The 21,315-nt window shown below is 44.3% G+C and overlaps 1 protein-coding gene across 1 annotated transcript; it reads left to right on the top strand.

Moving 5' to 3' along the window:
- Positions 1-1,525: 1,525 nt before the first annotated feature.
- On the top strand, positions 1,526-20,316 carry RNPEPL1 (arginyl aminopeptidase like 1). The gene is made up of 11 exons (XM_032193534.1): positions 1,526-2,380; positions 7,694-7,834; positions 8,514-8,665; positions 9,108-9,224; positions 10,065-10,300; positions 12,428-12,541; positions 13,623-13,735; positions 14,736-14,844; positions 16,281-16,508; positions 16,671-16,813; positions 17,492-20,316. The coding sequence occupies exons 1-11, from the start codon at positions 1,661-1,663 to the stop codon at positions 17,762-17,764; spliced, it is 2,346 nt and encodes a 781-aa protein (XP_032049425.1). The 5' UTR covers positions 1,526-1,660; the 3' UTR covers positions 17,765-20,316.
- Positions 20,317-21,315: the final 999 nt, after the last annotated feature.

The raw sequence follows: 21,315 nt of genomic DNA, 5'->3' as shown, positions 1-21,315 counted from the left end.
GGAGCACTGTGCTTGTTTGCGATGTCAATCAAAATGGAGGTAGGAGTTTTCTAAAATTGCCCAGTGGCATTAATATGCAATTACATTGGTATAATTGAGTCCCAAGTCAGGCCCCGAAGTTGTGCCAGTTTGAATGCCTAGGGAGCTTCACCATTCCCTATGGTGAAGGTCATATACGGTCAGATCCAGAGGGGCTGGGGCTGTGGTCTGTATACTGCCCCTAGATGGAACCCAGAGGAGATCAAGCAGTCTTAGAACATTGCTGGGAACAAAAAAAAAGGAGAAAGCGCTATTATTTTAAAAGGCGAATTGTATGAATGAGATGAGGAGAAAGGTAGCAAGAAGAAAGGGTAAGTGCAGAAAATTTGCTTTACAAGAGGAGGATGTGGAGTAAAAATGTCAGGACAAAAAGTTCCTTTTAAAAAGGGACTGGGTGAGGACAAAATTGCTTCTTGAAGATGCTTCAGAAGAATATAATAAAAAGATGCAGGGTAGTTGCAGTGCCCTTATCAGCCAAAGAACTTTTCTGAATGTTGCCTTGTTTTTTTACTGCAACCATAGTGTGTTTTACTATGACCAGTCACAAAGGTTTTCTTTATAGTCCCAGCTTCGCATAGGTCTGGGATAATTCTGTGATTTGTTTTGCCCTTGCTTCAGCTGGAGGTGGCAGCCGCGTTGTGCTGGTGCCACAGTTACCCCCCGAGTATGACGTGAATGGACACTCAACTGGAACATGATGTAATGCTGCTGTCACTACTGTAAGGCTTGGGAGGCTTTTAGAATGCACCACTACGGGTTCGTTAAACCCACAACCATGTAATAAATGTTCCTGTGTCATCCAAAGACATGCCTTGGAGATTCAGCGGGGGGGGGGGGGCTGAGGTAGGCAGAGTGGAAATAATGTACGGAGCAATATGCGGGGCCAGGCTGAGCTCCTGTATGCCACTCTCGGGCTGCACGGTGCCAGCAGCACCCTTCCTTCCAGCTCAGTCCCTCCATACACACAAAACCAGGCGGTTGTATAAAAAAAAAAGCGCAGCATGGCCTCTCCAATTTAGGAAAGCAGCAGCGGGTGGCGTGTGCCTGCCTGCCTGGAGCAGCAGGGCTGGGGAAGAGGGCAGCGGGGCTTGGCCGAGCTGGGACCTGGCTGCAAAAAGGGGGCACAAAAAAGGGAGGAGGTGCACGGGGAGCTGCGGGGGGAGACCCACGGGGGGCTGGGGCCGGCACCGGGGGGTGTCCAAGAGGCAGCACCCACGGGAGAGCAGGGCGGGGGGGGGCCGAACCGCCGGGGCCGGGGCTTGGTGGGGGGCATCCCGGGGGTGCTGTGGGTGCTGTGGGGCCCCCCCGGTGCGCACGCAGCCGGTGTCCGGGGCGGGGCCGGCCTCGGGCGCCCCCCGCCGGCTCCTCGCCGCCCGGCGGCCGAGCCCCAGCTCCGCCAGCTCCGGGCCCGGGCCCTGCGCGCTCCCCTCGGCCCCTTCCCTTCCCCTCCCTTCCCTTCCTTTCCCTTCCCTTCCCCGCCCCGGTCTCTCCGGCCGCTGTGCCTCCCCCCCCTGCCCGCCCTGCCCATGGATTTCACATAGCACCGGCCTCCTCCTCCTCCTCCTCCTCCTCCTTCTTCTCCTTCTTCTTCTTCCTCCTCTTCCTCCTCCTCCACCGCTCCATGGCGGCTCCGGCTCCGCGGCCTCCCGGCCTTTGCTGCTGCCGCAAAGGTTCCGCCGCCGGTCCGGAGGCTCCACCGGCACCTCCCGAGCCTCCTCCCGAGCCTCCCCCGGACGTGGCTTCGGCTTCCAGCTCGCAGCTCTTCGGCCTCCGCCACCTGCACCTGGGGCTGGAGCTGCGGCCCGAGGCGCGGGCGCTGGCGGGCTGCCTGGTGCTGGAGCTCTGCGCCCTGCGCCCCCAGCCCAGCTCCCTGGTGCTGGACGTCCACCCGGCCCTGAGGGTCCTCTCGGCCTCCTACCGCCGGGCTCCGCTCGGAGAAGCGCCCTGCTCCTTCTCCTTCTCCCCCTCCGAGGCCTCCCCGGCTCCGCCGCCTCCTCCTCCGCCGCCTCCACCGCCGCCTCCGCCGCCTCCCTGCCCTCCGCCGCCGCCTCCCTGCTCCGCCAACCCTCCGGCCACCGCCACCTTCCTCTCGGCTCCCTGCATCGCCGCTCCCCCTGGGGATCCCCTCGGGGACCCTCCCGGTAGCCCCCCGCCCACCGTCGAGCCCCCTCCGCCGTTGCCCGTCTTCGCTCAGCCTCCGGCCGCCGCCTGCCCGTTGGGTTTCAGAGTGGATCCCTTCACCGACTACGGCTCGGCCCTCACGCTCTCGCTGCCCGCTGCCCTCCAGCCCCACCAGCCCTTCCAGGTCATCGTCCGATACACCACGGCCGACGGCCCTGCTGTGAGTAACGGGGTCCCCCCTGAGGGAAAAGGGTGGTGGGGAGGCTGGGGAGAAGCCCTGCTTCCCATAGTGGGGGCTTTGCTGTTCTTATAACTCTCTTCTCCCCCTCCTTGAACTCTTGTCCGAGTTCATCAGGACACCTCATGTCATTAAGGCTAGGAAAGAACTCCAACATCATCTGGGCCAGGCTAGGAAAGAGCTCCAACACCATCAGGTCCAACCATCACCCTGCTGCCAATGTCACCTGCTAAACCACGTCCCGTGTAACCTGCAGCTAAGTCTTCCTGTGGTGGTTTTTGTATTAGTTTTTGCTAGATGCCTACAGAGTCAGACCTTGCACCCACAGGTTTGTGTTCTCACCGGCCACGGTGAGGCTGGAGGTGTGGAGGGAGATGCTGCTTGTTTCTCCAGGTCACCCCTGGACAAGGGATGAGGAGTGGCCCAACGGGGCCATGCAAGGTGCTTGCCTGTCCCTGGGTTTCTCTCTCCTTCAGAATCAGGAGGTTTTGTGAATTCTCTCCCTTGTTTGAGTCCCCCAGTGTTCAGAAGCGCCTCGCTCCTGGCCTTTTAGCTGCTGTCTGGCACATCTTGTGTTTTTGGGAAGTTATGACAATGAAAATAGACAAGTTATCACTGAAACGGCAGCCTTTTTTGTTGCTATGTAGTCTGTACTGGTTTGAAATCTAGTGAGAAATATTCGTGGTCCATATGATCAAAACCTATTTCCAAAAGGAACGGCTTTATGAGGGTCTTGCAGCTTGGATGCCTCCGTCTTACCTGGCAGGACAGGCTGTCAGCCTGCTGGTTTGGTGTTGCTGTTGCATTGGTCAAAACGAGTACATGCAGAGATACATCTGACTATCGCAATTTGTTTATCAAGACCTGAGTGTGTTGCCAGCATGCAACATAATCCAGGAGCAAGTATGTACTAGGCCACAACTTTACAAAAAGGAACATGTTGCTGGAGAGAACAAGTTTGATGGATCTTCTTCGGATCTGATTTTACTCCTAGACTGAAACTTGAGAGAGTAACTTAATCCTTAATTGTCTGGGTAGGCTTAGTGTGTTGCCTCGCTCTGGACAGTGAGTTGTATGTGAAGGATTTTATTGACAGAAGCTTCCTTCTGTAATATGTTGACCTTTTAGCATGCTGGCCCTTCCCTAACGTGGAAAAATGAGATGAAAATCGAGTGCACTTCAAATTCTAACCCACTTGTACCTGAGGATAGCATTCCCTTTCACCTCTGGAGCGCCGTGTCTTGGTACTTCCTTCCACAGCACTGTGCTGTAGTGCCTGTGCTCCGAAGAGATACATAGGAGATGTCTTTCAGGGCCCACAGTACACTCAGAAAATCCTGCTCTTTAATTTTATTTTTCAAGATTTGTTTTGTCTGCTCTATGCCTTACTTAGGGTAGGAAGGCTCTAAAACTAATTTGATGTTGCTGTGTGCTCTGTGATCATCCTCAGTCTGGCTGAGCCATACCTCCCGTAGTGCGTGATAACACACTTTCCTCCTCTTGAACAGATGCTTTTATTTTAGGCTAGCCTGCGCTTCTGACACAAATTGTACCACATTTCCTAGCTTCCTCTCTATTGTAGATTTTGGCTGGCGAAATATTTGTCCTCAAGCAGCACCTGTTCCAGCCCCTCATGTTTCTTTTGAGCTATCTTTTTAGCACCACAGTCACTTGGTATGGTGGTGGTGCTGTCTGTCACTGCTGTTTTTCAGCCTAGCCTTTAAGAGATGGGTGTGAGTAACCCCTATGGGTGAGGGTGAGCTCACTTATTCTCATCCCTAGGGTGTTTCCTTGTGGTCCCTTTTCTCTTTGCAGCTTCACAACATTAGACCTCCCTCTTTCCAAAGTTCTATTTTCCGTGGCCTTTCTCTGAGTATAATCTTTTTGTGTCAGCGTTTATTTCTGCAGGACTTTAGTGTGCTCCTGGGACCTATAAAGCAGTAAATTCATGTTTCAGTGCAGCCCGGGCGTGTTGGCAGTGAGGTTGCCAGGACAGACAGTAGCCTGTTTAAAATTGGAAACCTGTTGCCTTGATATGCTCGCTTTGAGCCATCTGGATATGTTAGTTGACTGTCCCATTATTCCTTGTGTGGAGGAAGGAGCCAAGAGCTCTGGGTGTTTGATGGACACTGGGAGACAGCTGAGAGATTAAAGCTGCCTTTCGCAGGGCGTTCCAGCTCCCTGTGCTGTTGGAGGCCATATGCTCTGGACGTCACCTTTTCATTTCAGAAGCAAGACCGTCATGAACACCATGTGTCTCATGGTGTAGGCTGAAGGCATGATGCTCAGGTGTATCAGGGAAAGCAGTTCAGCTCTTCCTTCCCTTCTTTTCACTCAACCTTACTTCTCGGTCCTACAGATAGTCTTTTGTAAGATTTTCGTTCCCTAGACAAAAATCTGTGCCTGTCTCGTACCCACTCTGCTATACCTCCTATTTTGCAGTGCACACGTTAACACCAGTGCTGTCCTTTCCACAAGAGCCTTACAAGCAAGCCCTGCTCCATTCTGGCATTAAGAACCATGAGCTACTCTGCAGTGTGTGGGCAGGGGGAAACCCTCTGCCCTCAGCCTCTGTTGGGCAGAGGATCCAGGCTGCAGCTGTTACATGAAATGCTCCATAAGAACAGCTTTAACGAGTGAAGCAGCCTCTCTGCTGTACAGATGAGAAGCTAGGTAAAGGTGGTGAGCGCTGTGATGCTGTCACTTAATTTTCCTAAGGGGAGCACAGGGAAAATTTGGATGTAGAGTAAATGGGGTTGTGTATAACGCTCTGCCCCATACCCTGCTCCAGCTCCCTGCCCCCAGCAGCGCCCTGCTGCCTGCGCTCCTTTCTGGGAGCTGCTTCTGCTCATTTTCCCCCTGTCCTGCCTCTGTCCTGCAGCACAGCCTGGTCTATTTATATTACAGATCTATTTATATTGTTTCAGGATAACTTTCATCATTGTTCCAAGTGCATCTGGAAAGAGAGACGGAGGATTGCCGTGTGGCTGCAGACATTAGGAAACAGGGGAAAAAAATACTTCATCCTCTGCAAACGTTTTTTCCTTTTGGCCTGTGGGGCTGGTGCTTCATTTAACTTCAACCAAATGTCAAATAAAGGGAGACTAGTTGAAAAGAACTTGTCATTAATTTATGGAGTTTCTTGTAAACAAGAATTAACTTCTCAGTTCCCCTTTGCTTCCTGCTTATGTTTTCTTCCTGCGCTGGTCAGGGGAACTTCCCCTTATCTCTCTCTGCCCTAAAGACATTGCCTGTCAACCTTTTTTCCACCCTACTCTAGTGTTATAGCTTAGTTCTAGTGGTGTCTTATCTCCCTCTTTTCTCTGTTAGCCTTTACAGTCTCTCAAAAAGCAGAGGAAGCAAAACCTTTTGAAGGTGAGGCTCTTCAGCGAGGCCAACATTGTAAGTCAGGCTTTTTGTGATACGAGCCCACAAATAGCCGATAGGAGGAGCGTTTGTAGAAGTTGACATCAGGACAGCTCTTTAAAAATTTACTTTCTGAGGCTCCTTCCTGGATTCCTCCCTGGTGGGGGAAGCTTTTAGTTTCAAACTATGGGTTTTAATGAGGCGTTTGTCCTGAAATGCCTTCTGGAATAGCTGTTCCCAGTTCCACAGTGTTGTATCGCAGAGAAGATCCTCATTGCCATGGCATGTAGGTACCCATGGAGTGGGAAGCAGGAGCTGTGAAGCACACCTCAGCCACAGCCTCAGGATTTGGCCGGTGATCCACCAAAACACAGCACACGGATGTGAAGAGTCGCACAGCCCTTGATAACAGGAGCAGCCAGGCTGCACGCAGCCACCTCTCTAGCCCAACAGGCTTGAAACAGAAGGGATGATCATAAATCCCAAGATGAGACTGCTGCTCTGAGATTAATTTTACTTTTAGATAGTTTTACATTTTGTAATGCCTCCTGCCCAAAAATACACGCTTCCACATTTAGCAGTGGAAGTGTGAAGCTCTATATGAATAAATGAATGCTGCTGACAGCATCTTGCCTTGCCTTGCCTTTCCCTGGTCCCCTGGGGTTCTGCTGAAGTGGATAATTTGGGAGAGCAGCATGTTTGCATCAGTATAGAAGATTCAAAAGGCAAGGTACAAGATAACAAAGAATAATCTTACAGGACAGAGGGGGAGAGAGAAAACTTTGCCTTCCAGAAAACAGAGAGGTTAACTAGGAGACATAATTGTAATATGCCATTAAAATCAGGGCACATAATACATGGACTTCTCTTCTGTAAGTACTTCATTTCATTCTCTTGATGACCAGAAATGAACCAGTGTCTGCACTAACTGCTGTTCCCTGAATTCAGATTTATTGGTTGCTTTGATCTGAGCATTCAGCAGACTCAGAAGCTTTATTCCTTGCGCTTGACTGTTCCCAAGACTTCAAGTGGTTCCAACTTTATTGCAAGTTTCACAATATTTGATATTTTCCGTAAAAGTTCAGCTCCAGAGTTCTAGGATTACAAGAAAATCCTTATTTAAAATTGTTCTTACACTTCAAAGTTGGAGGCAGGGAGCATGCGAAAGCATAAACATTACATTTGAAATGGAAAAACCCAAAAGGCAAATAACTGCGCTTTTTCATATCGTTCTTAACATGTTCTAATGATTTGCTGGGGTCTGACTCATGATTTATTTGCTGTTTGATACTGAAAATTGACATGCTCAGTGGAGTTTTTTTTTTTTGTGTGTGTGACCACCCAGAATCTCCTTATCCACTCTGTAGAAAGAGGCCTCCAGTGTCATTGACCAGATGTTTCTTACATATACTGACTCTTTCCCATAGTGTCAAAATGTTTGATGCTTCAGCCAGCAGGGCAGTGTCAGGGTCAGAGATAATGTTGTGTACACTGTTCAGCCTCAGGTTTTTTTATTTATTTGATTTTATTTTTTTGCTTGCACTACCTGGCCCCTACTATTCCTGTTGATGTTGAACGACAACACGAAGGTACTCAGGGCACTCCCTCTGAGAAGCGGGCGGTGTGGCTGTTTGCTAGGGACTTGTTATTAACCAAGCAAATCAATATAACAGGAACAGTGAATGGCTGGAAGACTCAGTGTTCCCTGATACTACTCAGTGTGCAACTGACACAGTGAGAAACTACTCTGAGCAGCCACGGCAAATAAACAGTGGTAGAAAGCTGTTCTGTTAGAAATGGAAACGTGCCCTGTGCTAGGCATGCATCTGGGGAGCCAAACAGCTGGGGAGCTTCTCCTCCACCACAATCCTCTTGATTTCAGATTTTGTTTCTCTTCCCTCATCTCTTCTTCACATCATGTTCCAACAGATCTGGTGGCTGGATCCAGAACTGACGTATGGCAATGCCAAGCCATTTGTCTTCACACAGGGCCACTCGGTGTGTAACCGCTCTTTCTTCCCCTGCTTTGACACACCAGCAGTGAAATGCACTTATTCAGCTACTGTCAAGGTAAGGGACAATTTGGTAAAATAGTTAGTGGAGCAATTAGCTGCTCTTAACTTGTGAAAGCATTGTGACGTTGTGCTTGTATATATGATATAAAATATACATTATGACATTACATATTATAAAAAAATAGGGGATTTTTTAGATCCCACGTTCTGGTTCTTGAAGTAGAGTCAGAGTACTGCCACAAAGCAACTCTGCCTGTCACGCTAAAGTCTTTCATTCCCAGTACTCCACACTGAAAGAGTACCCATGACATGGGCAATGAGAGAATTTGGTTTGTTACTTCCAAGAGTGGTTACTGATGATAATACCCAACTGTATTTCATTGATTCTCAAAAGGAAAAAACACAGTTTTATGAAAGCAGCATCAAATAACGTTGCATTTTTTGTAGACGGCATCATTTGATACGTGGGCACTTTTGGGGCAGGCATACAGTTGGCCTAAGTACCCATGAAATATAAGATCAGTAATATTTTTGGTTGGTATGTTTTCATGGCATGTGTAGATTGTGGTACAAAAAAAGAAAAATCAGAAATCTTCTATTTTCCATGGTTTCTAAATGATTGATTTTCTGGTCTATAACAAAAAAAGACGTACATTAAAAACAATGAGATCTGTGGTGTAGTTCTTCAGCCTTGGCCATTTAGTCAGTTGGTGTGTGTGATGTTGATCTTTCAGGCTCCAGCAGGCATGCAGGTGTTGATGAGTGCCACTCAAAGCACCTACTTAGAAGATGAAGGTGTCTATCAGTTTTACATGGAATACCCTGTTCCTGCCTATCTGGTGGCCCTGGTGGCAGGAGACCTTATACATGCAGACATAGGTCCAAGGTAAGATTTACAGCAAGCTGATTTTTCCTTTTGTGGCTCTGTGTAATGTGCTTCACATTACATTCAGTAAATTCTTTAAGTCATCAGTAAGGGAATGGTGGGGGCCATAAGCTGTGAGCATTCAGAGCTTGAGCTTTTAGCTGGGTGTAAAGAACTTCATGGCATTGTGCTCAGAAAGGTATTTTCCTCTTCCATAAATGTTTCCTATTGTCCCCAGTAACCATTGCAGCTACTTGCTTCATTGCCTTAAGGTGTTTTAAGGGATCTTTGATCATCTTTTACCATGTATCCAGAGACAGTTGACCTAGGAAGGCCTCAGTTTGATGTGAGACCTTTTAGCACTATGACCTTAAATGGAAACCTGGTGAGAAGGCAGGCTATTCTTTCTAAGAGATAATTCAGTTTGTTAAAGTATCACCTGATGTTTTCTGTTTTCTGACAGGAGCAGAGTGTGGGCAGAGCCTTGCCTGCTGCCAACAGCCATCAGCAAGCTTTCTGGCATGGTGGAGCGCTGGTTGACTGCTGCAGAGAGTCTGTACGGGCCATATATTTGGGGGAGGTGAGTTTATTAAGTCTCCCAGGAAAGTGTAATGTAATCCTGAGGATGCTGAAAACCTCACTCATTACAGACTTATTGAGAGTCTTAGCCCCAAAAAATAACATTAATAGTTTATGAAGTTAAGCTGTGCTGTGCATTAAAAGAAAGTGTTTTCAAGAGAATATTTTCATTCTTTGAACTGAAGATGTTTACAAAGGCTTCCTATATTTATTCACTAAAGGTAATCAGGAAGAAAGTGTTGTTGTTAACCCACCAAATGTTGTTTGAAATGGTCTGAGAACAAGACCCAGTGTCGTGTGCCAGTGCTGTTCATTGGTGAAGAAAATCAGGAAACAAAACAAATAGTATTGTTATGTTCTGAAGCAGAGGGACTAGTGTCACTTTTCTGACACCGCAGGCACATGAAATCAGCTCATTCACTCAGCAGCTTCCCAAGCTCTCTCTTTCCTGGAAGCCTCTGGGGTAAAGATTTATTTGTATATGTGGGTAGTGTATGTAAACATAGTGGTTCTGGCTATCAGATACACAACTTGTGATGAGTTTGCATGTGTGAAGGGAGCATAATGCTTCTGGGAAGTGCAGGATCTGCTGCACGTGGAAAGACTGTCTAGCCTTATGTCCAAACCTGAGCAGCTTTTTGGTCAACAAAATCAAAGTCTGTGATTCCCTGATCAGAAGAATTCGGCATCTCTGGTTTAGAAAGCTGGTTCCTGGAATCACAAAAACTCTTAGAGCTTTCTGTAAGGGGGAAAATATGTTTGTGTGTACGTCTTTTGAAATAGCTGCAATTTACCTCTCTTCTTCCTTTCTCTTTTCTCTCCTCTCTCTCTGTAATTTTAGATATGACATTGTTTTTCTTCCTCCATCCTTCCCCATTGTTGCCATGGAAAACCCATGCCTGACTTTCATCATTTCTTCCATTCTGGAGAGCGATGAGTTCTTAATCATTGATGTCATTCACGAAGTTGCCCACAGCTGGTTTGGAAATGCAGTCACCAATGCTACGTGGGAGGAGATGTGGCTGAGCGAGGGGCTGGCCACATACGCGCAGCGACGGATCACCACCGAGACCTATGGTATAGCTGCAGAGATGTTTTTCTTTGTGATGCGTCTAACTAATAATTGAGAGCTGGCTGAATGAAATATTTGCCTTGGGAGCTCAAAAGGCTGTTGGGAACTGTATTTTGTTGTTGTTCTGGAACATAAGTGGCCCAAACTTTGCTTTGAACATCTTGGATGCTTACAGTCTGAGGTTTTCTTGGCTTTGGGATGAATAAATACTTGATACAGTAACAGGAACTTTGGATGAGGTGTGTGTTAGCACAAGGCTTGAAGGAGATCTGTAGGAACTTTGGCACTGCCGTTGTGTACCAGGCAGGGGTTCGCCTGTCAGACCAAGGTGAGCAGCGGTTACATCAGAGAAGTAAAAAAATTTATTATGGTAACTGTCCTCTAAACAAGTATGTTTAATTCTGGTCAGTTAGTAGTTAGCTACTGCTGGAAAGAGTGAGGTAATAGCCCTTATCAAAGAAAATATATACCTACAGAGCTGTCTGTTTGAGGCTTTGTGTAGATCCATAGAGCCTCACCTTTGGCCGCTTTTATCAGCAAATTTCATGGGTCAATTGTATGGTACTGTCCTTAGAATACATAAGTAATAAAACATTCCTATTGCTTTTATTTTTTCCTCTGTAAATCTTGGCAGCAAGATTTACATCTTAGCATCTATGGAGATGTTGCTATGTGCAGTGTCTGTCTTTGAAAGCTGTTTTATGCTCAGTAACTCAGTGGCTAGGACTGTTCTAACATGTCATGTTATATAACACATGGCAATGATACGAATTGGTCATAAGATGCTGACCTCTTTCTCTGTCCCATCTTAGTCCATCTTTCTGAACTAAGACAAGGTCCTTGTTTGTAGTCTCTTGAAATTTAGGATTGGTTGTTTCAAGAAGCAGTTGTTCAGGAAAGTAAGAAATGCCTTTCCTTGCGCCGCTCCTTAAAAAGCTCTTTTTGCATTCTGTTTTGTTTCAAGGACAAACCTCTGATCTAAATCTTGCCATTTCTGACATCATTTCTGGCATATCTTCTGCTGTTAATAAAAAGGCGTTTTCGTAATGACATTGTTTACAGAAATTGGAGTCCAATGACCACCACACCTCTTGGATCTTGCTTAATCCTCCTCCCTGTTTGCAGCTTGAAGTAATTGCCTTAAACACTAGCTGTCCTGCAGGATTCTTGTTTTCTCCTGTGAAGCACATCCACCCCCTTTCTCTGCTAGTGTAGATTCATCTGTCTTCCAGAATTGTCCTGGTTCTTAATTCTCATTGTGTTTATATCAGATTCCTATGTATACGCTGAGACTTTGAGATTGAATCTACATAACAAGCACTGTTGTGGAAATTAAGATTTAGGAAAGAAAGCTAAAGTGTTAATGGCCCTAGATGTTAAGTATCTGCTGAATGTGAGAATCTATTTTCCACAGCGTTACACATCTGCAAAGGCATAGGAAAGATTTCTTGACTTGCCAGTGTAATGCAGCTAGTTTGGCATGAAAGCATGGAATGCTCTACGTTGCGGCTAGATAGAAGAGTAGCCTACCCTGCTGCAGCTATAAAAGAAGTCCTGCTGAGTGGAAGGTGAAAACTGTATGATACAATATGGCTAGGGTGCTAAATAAAGCTTCAGAAAGATCCACGGGATCTTTAATATGCTAGCTAAATCTAATCCTTTTCTGTTTTCACCCAGGAGGTGACATTCACTCAGTAATATCATTCATTCAGTAATATTCTTGGCACTGGATATGGAATTATATATCTACTGTTCTACCCGTGACGTTACTTTTTTGTAGCACTTGGTCACTCCTTGATAGTTACCAATACAGTAGATATTCCAATGCTCTTCTGCTCATCTTGCAACGGCTGATAAGGTGGTGTCAGGGCTTTAAACTTCAGCATCGTTTTAAAGCATGCTGCTTTATTTTTCAGTTCAGCTTTCTGCGTAATCAAAATGAGTAAATGTACTGGTTTAGGCTCTGACTTTTGTTACAAATTGCAAGGAATTTTTCACGCAAGTTCCTATGACGTTAGATTACTGTGATTCTGTACTGCTGTTGTCTCTTACACCTCCAGTCACCTTTACTTTGTGTGTGTGCTAGTTCTGCAGTCACTGTCCCACAACTAATGGGTTTCTGTCTGGGGCAGGAGCTGCCTTCACATGCCTGGAGACTGCGTTCCGCCTTGATGCTCTCCACAGACAGATGAAGCTCCTCGGAGAAGACAACCCGGTCAGCAAGCTTCAGGTTAAACTGGAGCCAGGTATTGCTTGTGGCTGAAGCTGCTATGCAAAATGTCTGGATATTTTGCTGGATGCTGGAATACAGGCCCAAAAAACACTAGTTTTTAGTCTTCCCTTTCTAAAGGGAATACCTTTAGTATTCCTTTTAGCATATAAAAGGGAAAGAAAGGGAATACTAAAAGGTATTTAAAAGAAAAAAAAAAAAAGACTGGCTTGTAAACCAATCTAAATGTAAATAAAGAAACTTAAATTGAGGTTTTCTTCAAAATTGGTTAACTCATCTTTATAAAGACTGTTCTGTTCTTAAACAGAACAGATTCACTGGGCAGAAACCAAGTATGAAAAACTTCTGCCTTGAAAGCTTCAGGGCTTTGAGCTTCTGAAGCTGTAAAATTAAATAGTTTGTAATGGAAAATACTTGGAAACATCTAATTCTGTGCTATTAAATCTTCTGCTTTTTGTGTGTTTGTGTAAGAACTGCATGTGCATGCATAAGCATACAGATAAACATATACTTGGTCTCCTGAGTGAGTTATGCATTGACTGTTAGAGGCTGTTTGATTATCACCTGAGCTAGATAAATGGTGATGGAGTGCAGTACTGATAGTTCTTGAGTTTTGTCCTGATCGCTGGAGATGTGAAGCAGTCTTTAGTCTAGATGATACACAGGCTAACCTAAAATGCAAGTAGAGGTATTATCGGAACCGAATGGAATGGAAAACTGCATTGGAAGTGTCAGAAAAGGAACAAGTAGTGCTTACTTTACATTGATATATTTGAAAATGTGTAGCACGGTGATAAAAACCCGAGCTTGACACTGGGAAAAAAAAAAGTTTTTTAGTCCTCTAATTTGAAGTGACTTGTTTCATGTGGAATTAATACCTAGCTTACAATAATTGCTTTTTTTTTTTCCAGCCTGTACACTTGGACTGCTTCTGTTAATTTACTGCCGTAAATTAAATGTACTGAGATCAGGCTTGTTCTGTTTTTAAGTCACTGCGTATTTACTCTGAGATCGCTGAGGAGTAGAGACATTTAGACCAGTTGGAATTTGTGTTCTTGTTGCATAGTGTCTTATAACGTTGTTGTTTCTCCTTTCAGGTGTAAATCCTAGTAATTTAATGAACCTCTTCACCTATGAGAAAGGCTACTGCTTTGTTTACTACCTGTCCCAGCTCTGTGGTGACCCAAGACACTTTGACTCCTTCCTAAGAGTTAGTGTGCATATACATATGTTTCTCTTAAGATTTATAGCTGCTTTTTTTTCCATGTTTTGTTACTGTGGCTAATTGATAGGGGTAATGAATGCAAGGGTGTCTGAGATGGAGGAGTGGGTGGCCCCTTCTGCCATCCTAGATGATTAACAGGTTTTTCTTGATTCTCATAAGTGAATGTGTTCATGCTCTTCTTTCATCTCAGATTGTGAGTTTAGGAGGTGCCAAATACAAAGTAGCTATTTATTTTTGTTACCTCCTTCCTGTGCTCCAAATAATTAGAAAGCTGTTCAGCACAGATTATCAATGACTGGAAAGATGTGACATCATTCGCTACTAAAAGATATCAGCTTCTTTTTTTTTTCCAGTCAGAATTGCAAAGGGCATTGTTTCCTATATTGGGGCAAGTTTGTTGTCTCGGAACACATTTGTAATACTTATGTGAGCTATTGATCTGTTTTTGAAAAGTGACACAGCTCACTGCTTTTCTCTTTTCGATGCATACATTTTTTTCAACTCCTTCCCAACCATGCCCCATTCGATCTTTTTTTCACGTATAGTTACATAAGTATGATTTAGTCCATAATCTTAGTGAATCAGACAGTAGCCAGCTGTTCTAACTTTTCACTTGTGTGAACATGAGGAAACCTTCCTGCCTTTGATATGTTAATGTATTTATGATTGTATCAGGAAAAAAAAAAACAAAAAAAAAAAAACACAAACCCCAAACTCAGCTGTCAATGTCTTTGCAGCTACCTTTTTTTTTTTTTTTTTTTTTTTTTCTTGTTATGGTGCTTTCCTTATTTGGGAGGGAGGTGGAAAGTATTTTTTGTGCTTATTATTATATGTACTTTTTAAACTGTCATTCACCCTTCCAAGTACTTGTCCTCACTTATCTTTTTTTTTTTTTTTTTTTTTTTTTTTAATTGTATATAGTGGTTATTTAACAAAAAGAAGCTATCTTTCTCCTCACCATAATTCATCCTTTTTACTGTTTCAGGCCTACATTGAGAAGTACAAATTTACCAGTGTTGTGGCTCAAGATCTTCTGGATTCCTTCCTGAATTTTTTTCCAGAGCTGAAAGAGCAATGTGTTGAGAGCAAAGCAGGTAGGATGGAGTTTAGTTAGTTAACTGTAAAAAACTGTAAAAAGTCTGGATAATAAATTTTGTGCTTGGCTTGGAGGACATGTAAGCAAATGCTAAGGTTGAGGCAAACAAAACACTTTGGCAACAGCCAGAGGTTTGGGGTACAAATGGCTGTGATGACTTACTGTCAACCCCCTCTGTGCTGGGAATGAGAATGTCTTATATGGCTTACAATTTTGGCATTAATTGTCTGAGTGGTCCTCAGTGGTTTCTCAGCTCATCTTTTCACATTGCTGAGTGATCAGTGCATACGAGAATAACAAATACTTAAATGCAAGGAAAAGGCGACCATACTTTGAAATTTAATTTAAATACAGAAAACGTGCTTTGTGAACTGTAACGTTTTGCAAAGTCATTCACGAATATATAATCTCTTTGATAAGATTTCATCCTCCTTTAAAATCTTCTCCTTATATCTGTTGGTGGATTTATAAAGGTCTGTAGTCTACTAGGTGCTTGCTAGACTGCTTGCTTAAAGAACTGAGACTTACATTATTCTGCTGTGTATCCTTCCTTGTAAGTAATTATTGAACCCAGTGGTAAGTTTAAACCAAACTGGCAGTAGAGTACAGCTCTTTATAACGCTGAGGTCCAATGGTCTTTGTGAAAACTGGCAGCAGAGAGGTGAACACGAGTGATCTTACTGTGGGAAAAGCCGCAGCATGAGCTCAGCAGATTTTGTTTAATTTGGCCAACTGGTTGGCTAATGAGGTAACCACAACATGTGGCAACTATTGCCTGACTAGTACTCAGGGGCTGCGGGAGAGGGGAGTTTTAGGGTAGATGGTGTGGAACTAGAAGTATTGCCAAGGGTTAGGAAAGTGCTGAGGTGGTAGAGGGTAATGGGGAAGAGCTCTTTGGGAAACCAAGCTCTGTTAGCTCTGCCGTTTGTGGAGAAACTTGGTTTGGGTTTAGTTATTGGTTGTATAAACAAATTTAAAATTACTTTTTCTTGCTGATGGGCAGGAGGGGGGTTCAGTCAACCCTCACCTCCTTTTTTAATGAAGCAGGTTTTCCCCATGTTCTTCAGTATTCCTCAAAATTCTGGGAATGAGAAATGCACAGAAAATCTTACGTTAGAACACAATTTGATCATAGATACTTGTTGGCCTGTCTGTCTTAAGAGCATGTGTGTCTCTTTTATTTACTTACTGCAACGCTGAGCTCTAGAAGACTCGTGGTTAAATTTGGCAGAGGTGTTGCTGGCCCTCTTCCAGATGTAGCGTAGGCTAGCCTGATGAGACTGCTAGGACTGTTATGTCACTGTAACTACGGGTTGGTCTGATTTGCTATTGTTAGAACCTCTCTTAACTGTGCTAGAAGCAGTCCTGAACCTTGAGACAGCCAAGCCATCTGCAGAGACTCCTGCTCGACATTTTTGGTGCTCCTCATTCCAGGACTGGAGTTTGAACGTTGGCTCAACGCTACAGGACCTCCGTTAGCTGAGCCGGACTTATCTCAGGGATCCAGTCTGACCAGACCGGTGGAGACGCTCTTCAAACTCTGGACCACTGAGCCTCTGGACTCTGCTGCTGCCGCCAGCAGCGTTGACCTCACTAAATGGAGAACGTTCCAAACCGTGCTTTTCTTGGACAGGTTGCTGGATGGGTCACCGCTGCCACATGGTGAGTACTCTGTAAGGGAAGCAGAAGAGCATTCCTGGAATGACAAATTGAATTCTAAAGAGCCCCACCCCACCTTGATCTTACCATTCATTATTGTCCGATGACCCTCGAACTTGACAAAACAGGTCATAGTTTTTTCCTCTGTGTATGTGCTCTCTTCAGAGGTGATAAAAAAGCTTTCGGAGTGTTACTCCTCTCAGCTGGACTCCATGAACGCAGAAATCCGCATCCGCTGGTTGCAGATTGTAGTCCGCAATGACTACTACCCAGACCTTTACAAAGTTCGTCGCTTCTTGGAAAACCAGGTACTAAGTGCTGGATTAAAATCACTGCACCTCTCAGTGCATGAGACATGTGCATGAGACATGCGACGTGAAAGACCTTGGAACTTCTGCTTCCTGGCCAAGTGTAGACCAGGTGTGTAGCGAAGGGGCCGAGCATGGCTCACCTGCTAGCGGGTGGGGAGGAACGGGCAGATGTAATCTGAAATGCCTACAGATAGTCTGTGCTTTTCTAGCCTAACTCATACCCTTGTCCCAGCTCTGCCCAGTGCATTTTTGCATTGCTTTACAGCAGCCCTGGCTTTTCCAGAGCAGAAATTTTCACAATACTAAATCATGTGATTGTTTGAATATTTACACTTCAAGCAAGGCTAGGGCTCATCAAATTCCTTTCAGTGGTTTTTATCGTGCAGGAGCAAAAGGTTAATGCATGTGTTCGCTGTGGCCTCTTCTCCTTGGCCTTTTAAATAGCTCTGTTATTTGTGTTGAAATAGCTCAGTTGTAGAGAGCAAGTGGTTTTTGATTATCATTCACATAAAACTTTGCATTAAACTTATCTAGAATAGACTCAGCTATCTTTTGAAGAAATGTGTTGCTTGTCTTCAACCTGAATTCATTTAGGGCTGTTGGAGTATAGCTGTAGAAGAGCTGAACCTCTTGACTTCTGTTAGAGTGGTATTATCCAGTTTTCCTTTTTTGCAGATGTCTCGGATGTACACAATTCCACTTTATGAGGACCTTTGCACTGGCACACTCAAGTCTTTTGCCTTAGAAGTTTTTTACCAGACCCAAAACCAGCTGCACCCCAATTTACGGAAAACCATCCAACAGATCTTATCACAGGGCTTAAATCCACTTCCTGCCATAGACACTACAGCAGGCGCTACAGACACACCAGCAATGGTGCTTGAGGACAAAGTCTCAGAGGCCACAAACGGTGCCATTTCACTCAGGGATGTTAACGTGTCTGCTTAGATCACCAGCTCGTGTCAGCCATGAAGCTTGAAAACGGGGACAGGAACAGAGGGAAGATACCAAGTGTCGCCTCCTTTTCCTCAGCCCTGCAGCTGCAGTGTGTTGCTGTAACTGGATTTCTCTCACAAAACACAAAGGAAATGTGCCTTCAAGTATCCAGCATGTGACACTGCCAGGCTTCAGAGATCTCCTTCAGCTGTGGGTTGGATGTTTTGATTAGGTTTATACCAGGCAGGGACTCCTGGGCAGTTACTTCTTCAGGGAAGGTGGATAGTTCTCTTTCCTGAGGCTCTTCTGGATGTTTTCTCCGAGGTTGTGGTTTTTGTTTGTTTGTGTTTTTTTTCCTTCTTTCTTTTCTGTTTTGTCTGAAGCCACTGAGGCATGTCCTACTTGCTGTGTATATGTTGCCGGGGAGTGTATGTGTGTCAAGCTGCCAATATCCTGACATTTGGACTGAAGTTCTGCAAAGAAGACACTCAGGAATTCTCAGTGGCAGCAGATGTGTTTTCATGTTATGCTCCTTACTGTGACAGAGGTATTGTGATTTTGGAGGTAGGGGACTAATGCTCAAATGATTAAGAAACTAATTTTAAATAGCTCCTTTTTTCCCCCATTTCCCTACTCCAAGTGGCTAAATAATAATAATGCTTTATATATATAAAAGACCAGGGGAACCTTATGATGGATTTGAAATCCTTCCATAGTTAACCCCACAGTTTTCCCTTTGCACTCAATGGGACAAGCAATAAAGAAATGTGTAGGCTTGAATTTTCAAAAAAAAGTCAGATGAGGTGCCCAAATGCCATCAATTCTGGTACTAGCTGGATGCCTAAATCTTTTTTTGACTGTTTCGACAAGTCTAGCTGCAACCTTTGTTAGTGTCTTAGCATGTGTAGCACATGCATTCATCAGATAGACCGTGTGTTTTCTATTCTGTCCTTTTGGAAAAAATTAACAGGACCTTTAATTTAATTTTTTAAAAGATCCCTAGCATATGTTGGGGCTGGAAGTCAACCCTGGAGATATCCATGCTCAAATTTTGCTGCCTTGCATAACATTTGCCTGAATAACAGTTGCCCTGTCATATGATAGTCTGAGGGAAGCACTCTTTTTTGATGTGAAAATTTAAAGCCTCACTTTACTCGAGTCTGTTTTCTGACTCGTGGTGGTGGCAAGATGCCATTTCATTCACACAGCGTGCTGTTTCTCTTGATCCCTGGCCAGGCCTGCAGGATGGAGAGACTTTCTCATCTATGCTGTTTGGTCTCCAAAGCGCTGAGGGTGAAGCAGTGCTGGCTATGTTACACAGTACAGGTGATGGTTCTTGAACTCCGTGCCCCTTTCTTTTAAGCACGGATAACTGTGTGCCTCTTGGTGAGCTCCCAGCAAGCACCTCTGAGCTGACATATCAGCAGGATAGAGGACTAGTTTGACTAAAAGGTGAAACACTTGGAAGAGGCTCAGCTAATGGAGACGTGAGAGATAATCTGTTATAAACTTTAGTGCAAATTTTAGCACTGCTATGGGGATCTGCATAGCACAGGGAGAGGGGAAATTTGGGAGATATCACCAAAAGAATCTGTTTACACCCATGCGTGGATGGGGACCTAGGTGCTGTTACTGGTTTTGCATTTTCTGGCTTTAAATTCATTTGGACTTCACCATAGCCTTAGCCTGGGCTGAACTGGGATAAAGCAATAATGAACTCAGGCCTCTTTAGTGCTTCATTAGTTTTCAAAAATGGGCCCTCAGCATTGCTGGGCTTCAGAACTCCAGGTTCTGCTCTTTGCTCCGTGAACGGGATTACCTTTTTTGTTCTGTTTTGTTTTCCCAGAAGGGATGGAGAATGATGTTTTCTGTACAAATCTCTTTCCTTTTCGTGTGTTGTTCCATTGAAAGAGATTTGTACAAGCTGACCTTCCGCTTCCTGCATTGCCACTGTTGGTGCTGCGTCTCCTGGACCCCTCTGCCAGCAGCGGCAGCCTGGCCAAGCCCAGTAACCACTAGCATCTTGGAATCCCAGGCCTCTGTTTTAACACGTTTTATTTTGTGGGAGAATGTATGTGACCCTGGTTGGAATTTTTAATTTACATGGATGCCTTATGATGATTGTCAAATTAAACTAAGCTTTGTGACAAGTTGAGCCTTTTGAGCCGTTTTTCAGTGTCCCTGCGAGAGATACCTGGAAGAGGTGACTTAGTATGTTGTCTTTATTTTGTCCTTCTCTGGAGGACAGCGGTGTGGGGTTTGGAAGCTATTTAAAAGCTGCACAGCAAGAAGTTGGAGAATTAAAAAAAGAAAATAATAAAAAGTAAATATCTATGGTTACTGCAACTGAATGAAGTACATCAGATCAGCTATGTGTTTGCATAAGCATCAAACAGAGCAGGGAAATGCTGTCTGGTCCTAACAGACTGTTTCCTGATTAAAGGATACAAGATTTAAGTAGGTGTTTCTGCTTTCATCCCTGTGAGATCCTGTCAGATGGCTATTTTGATCCAACTTGTTCTCTGAAACACAGAAATGGTGCAAGATTTTTTGGGTATTAAATGTGTAAGTATTCTATGCATCTTACTTCAGGTACTTTCGCTCCTCTTGTGAGCGGGGAGTGTACTTTTATTTTGAAGAGAGAAGGAATTGGAAGCAGGTTTTTGGAGATAAGCCTTCCTTTTGTTGACCTAAAATAAATGAATGCTTCAGGCAGCTTTCTATCTTGATTTGTAGTAGACTTGACATTGAATGGCAAATTAGGCTGAGATTAAATAGATACTATTATTGTCCTTATCTTTGCTAGGTTAATTTCTGATCTGTTTAGTACAGCAAAAGAGTTTTGTTTAAGCAAATGCCAAGAGATTGGGTTATTCTCCTTATTTTTAAAATGAACGCTGTTACTTTATTTCCTTGCAGTCATGAGCAGGGTGGTGTGTAGGGTCTAGTAATATCAGTTGTGAAGAAGTTCTGAAGAGCCGTACACTTTAATAAAATGGAATATTGCTAATTTATTTTTTTTAGCATCTCATAGCCACATGGGTTAATACATTAAGTGTAATTCCTGACAGCTACATATATTACTCTGTTAAGCTTGTATCTGTAATTTTGCTGCCATGATACATTACAGCATCCTAACTGTGCACTCCATCCCAAAAATTCTATTTAAAAAAAATTTCTCATGGTCTCATACTACAGTGACCTTGGCCATTGTACTTTTTGGATAACGCAGGACCTTCAGTACACACATACTAAGCACACGTACTGCACAATTCACCTTAGGTCAAGTGCACTTCTTCAGTCTGTTTTTCCTGCTTGTGTTTGTCCAAAGATAATGCAATGTATTCAACAGTTATAAATCACAACTTTTTTTTTCACACTTCGTTATAGTTTGATAACAGCTTAAAGTTGTTATGACCAAAATATCAGTCTTCGTGTATAAAACCACAGTAGAAATCACAGCGTGAGATTTATCAAACCACTAACCTCTAAGAATTGTTTTTCTGTTGGGAAGATGCAATTTAAATGACAATTTAAAGGCTAAGTCTGTTTTCCGAGTAGCT

Source organism: Aythya fuligula, chromosome 9 (assembly GCF_009819795.1).
Source record: "Aythya fuligula isolate bAytFul2 chromosome 9, bAytFul2.pri, whole genome shotgun sequence".
Taxonomy (NCBI): Eukaryota; Metazoa; Chordata; class Aves; order Anseriformes; family Anatidae; genus Aythya; species Aythya fuligula.
Note: the sequence above shows the minus strand (reverse complement) of the source record. Positions and strands in the feature narration are given on the sequence as shown.